Source organism: Mustela lutreola, chromosome 7, assembly GCF_030435805.1.
Source record: "Mustela lutreola isolate mMusLut2 chromosome 7, mMusLut2.pri, whole genome shotgun sequence".
Taxonomy (NCBI): Eukaryota; Metazoa; Chordata; class Mammalia; order Carnivora; family Mustelidae; genus Mustela; species Mustela lutreola.
Window position 1 is genome coordinate 69,803,172 of NC_081296.1, and position 6,015 is coordinate 69,809,186.

The 6,015-nt window shown below is 48.5% G+C and overlaps 1 protein-coding gene across 1 annotated transcript; it reads right to left on the bottom strand.

Annotated features, from left to right (window-relative positions):
• Nucleotides 1–624: 624 nt before the first annotated feature.
• Nucleotides 625–5,336, bottom strand: ELL3 (elongation factor for RNA polymerase II 3). Its single transcript, XM_059181384.1, has 11 exons — nucleotides 3,969–5,336; nucleotides 3,694–3,729; nucleotides 3,224–3,336; nucleotides 2,908–3,109; nucleotides 2,739–2,818; nucleotides 2,539–2,611; nucleotides 2,185–2,368; nucleotides 1,880–1,922; nucleotides 1,585–1,756; nucleotides 1,317–1,361; nucleotides 625–1,203 (listed from the first exon to the last, which is right to left on the bottom strand). Exons 1-11 carry the CDS (start codon nucleotides 4,098–4,100, stop codon nucleotides 1,093–1,095), a joined length of 1,191 nt encoding a protein of 396 aa, XP_059037367.1. The 5' UTR covers nucleotides 4,101–5,336; the 3' UTR covers nucleotides 625–1,092.
• Nucleotides 5,337–6,015: the final 679 nt, after the last annotated feature.

Sequence of the window (6,015 nt, forward strand, 5' to 3'; positions counted from 1 at the left end):
TCCCGGGAAGGGTGTGGCATCAGATCGGGGTTCCATCCAAGCTGTTTCAGGAATTGCTGACAGAGCTGGGTGCAGCTCTCTCCCCTAAAGCCCAGGGTGTGGCCCATTAACTTCCCTCTCCAGTGGAACTGGGAAAGACAGTATCATTCCCGGTTGTGAATGAAGCATCCACTTTTCTTCTGCAACAATGAGGAACAAAAAGGATAGGACTGGTGTGATCTTTTGTTCAAATGAATTTCCCTCTTTTTGTGGGGAAATCCAAATCCTGTCTGCAGTTTTCAGTACTGGTTAATTCCAGACAGGAGCCCTATTTGTAGGTGATCCTTAACTGCTATGATTTGAAAAAGAGAACTTTATTCTTATTGTAATCTCTAGCTGTCAATTATAAGATGGATTTGATAGAGCCCCAAAAGCAAAATATATATCTGGATCATCCTTAGTGCTTTGAAAAAGTAAAGATGCCTAACCAGAACCTTGAAGGTTTTAATTCACAAGACCTGGGCTGAGATCTGGAGATCTAATTTTTTAGAGTACCCAAGAAGTGGTTCATATAGACATTCATGGGTAAGAAACATTGCTTTGAATTAAAGGAAGGCATATAAACTGACACAGAAGACACAGAAGCAGTTTTCATTTTTTCAGCCATGTTTGTAAAATAATTCACTTCCAGAACAGGGGGAACAACCAATCCCTTTCCCATTATATCTAGGTGTATTACAAGTTACTTCAGCTCTGTTACCAAAAGTTCTCATTACTATTTCTTTAGGGAGGCAACCAAGCTCTCAAGGTATCTTGTCCTGGAAATGGTGAAATCCTGAAATCTCAGGATTTGAAAATGACTTGGCTGAACTAAAGATGAAGAAGCTAAGCCTCTACTACTCTTCCTAGTCTCCTGGGCACAGCTGTGGAGTCTTGGCACTGTGCCCAAACCCTAAAAAGTAAAATATGGCAACAATAAAAGTCAGACCTTAAAGAATTTAGAAGTTTAACTCATGCTTGCCACCATGGACTCAGCAATAAGAACAGACACTTGCACTCTATGTAGTTCATAGCTGCTTTGTTCTTCATATCGCACAAAGCCTTCTGACAGCTTCAGCTTTCCCTGTTCTTTTCCTCAAACTCCAGAATGAGACCTTTAATGTGGGACAATTTCTGATGCAGGTACTCACAGCGACGCTTTTCTTCCCTATAACCTGGGTACCGCTGCAGAGAAAAAGGATCCATGTCAAAAAAAACAAAACAAAACAAAAAAAACACAAACAAAACAGGATCTACCATTTCTGCCTTCTTGCTACCGTTCCCAGACCTTGTCTTACCTTCCTGAACTTTCTATATTCCTGGACTATTTTTTCTTCCAGTACCTGAAACAAAGAAAATGCTAGCGCCAACTTTAGCCTTGAGAAAAAACCTCCAGTCTTCTTGAAGGAGAGAAGTAACTTCCCATCTCATCCTACTAAATGACAGAGAATATTTTTTCTCTTAAAACTGACTTGCTTGTCATTTGGGTCACTGTACAGTCTTAAGGTCAGTTAGGGAGTTGATGGCCAATAAAGCTAGAAAGGCCATCTTGGGTCCAGTCCTTACCTTGTGTTCTGGAGTTCCTCGCTGAACTCTCTTGATCTCCGCTCCCAGCTCTATGAACCTTTGGCTTGCAGCCCCAACACGAGCATGTAGGATGCGGTATTCAGTATAATCTGTCTCAAAGTCCTGCTCATAAGCATGTTGCTGCTCTGCACTGCAGATGGCCCTGTATTGCCTGCCAGGAGCAGAGAGTTGCCATCTTCAACTTCATTGCCCTGAAAGCATCAAGCTCCCAGGAAGTTTATCTTAATATCTCATGCACAAGGTTTGATAAAATTGTAAGTAGCAGGAGACTCACAGGACATAATCTGGTACCTCTTCAGGGCTTGGGGATTCAGAATCTAGGAAGGAAGCAAGATGACACAAACTACATAGGTCTTTTTTCTGCTAGGGCAGTTTTTTTTTTTTTTTTAATTTATTTTAGAGAGTTTATTTATTTTTTTAATTTATTTTAGCAGGGAGCCCAGAGCAGGGAGCTTAAAGCAGGGCCCAATCGTGAGACTCCAACCAAGATCATGACCCGAGCAGAAGGCAGATGCCCAACCGACTGAGTCACCCAGCACCCCTCCACTAGGGCAGTTAGCCCTTTTCTCATTAACTCACCAGCTTGAACTGAGGGACTGTGTTCCAACCTGGGGCCCATGTCTTCATCCTTATCCTCTTGTTCCCAGTCTTCTCCCTCTTGCAGGTCCTGACTGGGCAGCCCTTGTAGGGGACTTGGAGCTAAAGGCAGAGTTCTGAGTCTCTTTTCTTCTAGTCCTAGAGTGGTTGTAGATGCCGGACGCTTCTGTTGGGAAAAATACCACATAAACAGTAACCCAGAAAGCCTAGTCTGCCTGACTCGTGAAAACTAATCATAGAATGAGCTCCAGGAGCATCAAAATGAAGGCTCCTAATTTTAAAATGTTAGCCTGATTGGACAAAGATTTCTGAAAAACCCTCGCTATTACAACTTACCTTGTCCAAATGTTTCTGGCTAGCAGAAGTCAGTGCCTGATCAGGTTCTCTGTTTGGAAGATAGGTCTGGTTTCTAGAATATTTAAAGAGGGAATGGGAGAGATGAAGACCAAGATCTCTTATTACAGCATTTAGGGTGGAGATTAGAAAGGAAGATAATATGAGGGATTCCCAGTTTAGTCCCACCCTGCCCCAAGTACCTCACTTCCCACTGTGTCATGTGTTCCTTTGAGGATCCTGGGAGTGACCGTCCTTGGCTGCTTGCCAGTGGATCTGGCACCTGGCAGGGAAAGTGGCAGGGGCACTTGCCTCCCTGGGCTTTAGGCTTTGCCCCACCTGATTCCAGCTACCTACAGTTTCTGGCCTCACCTCTTTTAGCGCCATCTGTGGCTGTGAAACTGTGTCTTCTTCAGAATAGTCTCCTGTGTTCTGCCAACTCTCAGGATCTCTGATGCGGTCCATCAGATTATGTCTCTGAACTATAGATGGGGCTGGGATGGAATCCATGGCTGCCCAAATAGTGAGGCGATCCCTGAGTGGGCCCAGGCAGTGGAGCTGGTTAGGCTCAGATCTGGAAAGGGGTGGTGGAAAAATCCCAGCAGGGTGGAGAACTTTTAATCACCTCTGAAATCAGCCTCCCCAACTTTCCACAAACCTTTTTTATTTGCTCCCTGTTCCCCCTTACCTGCCTAAGCGTTGGCACACAAGGTCCAAGCCACCTCCAGGGCCCTCCTGGCCACACTGGGACACTAAGAAGGAGAAGAGGCAGGACCAGCCAGGGCCTGGGAACCTCAGATACTGAGCGCAAAAGGAGAACCATAAGCCCCATGAAGTTGCCCCCTCCCCCTTCCTCCCACCGCCATTCTTCCCTGAGCCAACCTAAGATTGAAGATGGGTCCCACGGGGCTCGTTAGTACACCAGGTGCAGCTGGGCTTGAGTTCCCCAGGAGGCTGAGACGACACAGTGTCCTTAACCGCAGTCTCCTGGGACCACAACCCTAGCAGCCCCCTCTGCCCCACTCGGGTGTTCAGTTCTCGGAACTTCCTCAGACCGTGACTGCTCTCAGCCTCCCCACCCTGACTGCACCTTTCCGGAGCCCACTTCTGTTCTCCCCGCACCGCGCCTTTTTCCAAACACTCTAGGCCCGTACTTACCCCTCGGTTGCCTTGGAAAGCGATCACTGGCCGAACCTGCGGGGAGAGCAGATGCGAGCTGAACGCCGGTGAAGTGGCATTCCCAGGATCCAGCGTCAGGTGCCGGGGGTGGGGTGGGGGGGACCTGCCCCGCCCAATTCACTTGGAGAGGTGGGAAGGTCGGAGCCTGTGGATGCCTCTTCCCAACCCCAGGTCGCTTCGCCAAGGTCACCGGCAGAGGCCTGAGATCCTGAGGGGGAGAGGCTAGGGAAGACGGGGCCCCGGGTCCGCCGCACCTGTTGCCGCCGACACTCCTGCAGTGCCCGCAGCACCGCGTCGTTGAGCCTGAACATCAGGAGGCTAGTCCCGGCAGCGGGGGTGAAGCAGAGCTGGAGCTTCCCACTCAGAAGCTCCTCGGGTCCCTCCATGGCTGCGATGTCTAGCGCACGCAGAACAAGAACCACAGGCAAGGGCCGCCACCACCACCACCTGTGCTGTGCAGGGCTACGCTGGCACTCTTGGAAGCCCAGGTCGGCCCCGCCCTCCACCAGGACCCACCCCCGGCCCCACCCCTGTGGCTTCCCCGCAGCTGTGGTGCTTCGCTTTCCCCAAGACTTTTGCACGGACCCACCCCCACGGGTTTCCTGGATACGTGCGCACCGCTTTGGGCTTTCGGAAGGGGCTATCGCAGTTCGGGGTGGGGGTGGGGGTGTCTGTGGTCAACTTTAGACCCCTTCCCAGTTTTGCCTCAGTTTCCCCAGCCAACCTGAACTCAAGAGTTGCCGTCTCTAAGTGAAGCTGAAACTGCAACCTCTAGAGGGTTTTAGAGGCAGAGGAGCGGGAGAGGACCTGGTTGCTGGGCTGACTCAGTAGACCGTGCCTCAGATACCTAGACTCCCCCAGGGACCGGAGGGCGGCGGACCCAAAGGGGTATTTCTGACGCCAACACCTGGTGCAGAGCTTTCGCTTTTTCCCGCCTGTAATAGTGCTGCAGACCCGAAGTCGATTTCTAACTGCGTCTGGAGAGAAAATCAGGCCCAGTGGGTGTCAAGGCAGCGGTGAAGTTTGGCTGTGGCGGGCTGGAGCGGACCCCTCCCATCCCCACCGGTAGGCAGGGATGGGGAGTGTGGGTGGTGGTAGGAGAGTTGCAGGGAGAAGGGAAGACTCAGTCCCAGGTCACTGCTCCTGGCTTATACAGGTGAGACTGGTGTGAAAGGGAGCTGGCCCACTCCCTGAGGAGGGCTGAAAAGTGCCACGAAGTTGTGTGACATTCTGGAAATTCAGATTCTGGTGCACTGAGACCGCAGGAATTTCAGGTCGGCCCTGGTGCCTCCACCTGTCCCTGTTTGGGCATGTTTTCCAAAAGCCCTGAAGTTCTCTTTCCTAGCCACGATCCCTCTGCTAAATCCCTGGACCTACATAATTTCAGGTGACCTTAATGCCCTCCACCCCAAATCAAATTACCTATACATTTGTCAAAACTCATCAGATAGGGACGCCTGGGTGGCTTAGTCGGTTGGGCAGCTGCCTCCGGCTCACGTCATGATCCCCGGGTCCTGGGATTAAATCCCACATTGGGCTCCTTGCTCAGTGGGGAGCCTGCTTCTCTCTCTGCCTCTGCCTGCTTGTGTGTTCTCTCTCTCTCTCTCTGAGAAATAAATAAAATAAAATATTTTTTAAAAACCTCATCAGATAGTACACCTAAAATGTGTATATTTTAAAGTATGTAAATTAGACTCAATAAAGATAATTTGAAAAGGCAATGCAGTAAATCTCCAATTCCAACAACAAAAACATTTACTTGTCCATCTCCTTAAGGCTTTCTGCTTCTGTGGGTGACCATTTGTTAATTTGATAAAGAGTGTGACAGTAGGTAAATCTGGTCTCCCAGGGTTCCTTTTCTTCTCAGATGACATCTGTGGACTTCTGTTGTATTTTTCTGGATTTAAATTCAAAGGAGAGCCTAGAATGGTGAAAATTAAATTTAGAGAAGAGGGCAGGAGCAGTGCTATAAGAGGAGGGAAATGGGAAAGATATTTGGGGAAGGGGTAGGAATCTAACATATGTTGGATGTCTATTGTGTGACAGAACATCTGCATGTTATTTAATTCCTAAAATAACTTTAGAGTAGGTATTATCACTCATACTTTTCATTCATTCATTCAACAAATATTTATTGAGCACTTACTCTGTACCAGACATTGTACCATATCCTTGGGATACATCACTGAACAGATTTCTTGTTTTGCAGAGATTACATTCTTTTCTTTTTCTTTTGTTTTTGTTTTGTTTTTTTGTTTGTTTAAGTAAGCTCCATGCCTAGCGCGAAGCCCAATCAGGGGC

What these genes read in the sequence shown, in the direction of transcription:
- ELL3 (XM_059181384.1), bottom strand. Translation starts at nt 4,100, where the DNA reads ATGGAGGGACCCGAGGAGCTTCTGAGTGGGAAGCTCCAGCTCTGCTTC. An exon ending in CAGTCCCTCAGTTCAAGCTG is followed by an intron (nt 1,923 to 2,184) that starts GTGAGTTAATGA and finishes CTTCCTTCCTAG; the next exon opens with ATTCTGAATCCCCAAGCCCT. An exon ending in GAGGAACTCCAGAACACAAG is followed by an intron (nt 1,362 to 1,584) that starts GTAAGGACTGGA and finishes TCTTTGTTTCAG; the next exon opens with GTACTGGAAGAAAAAATAGT.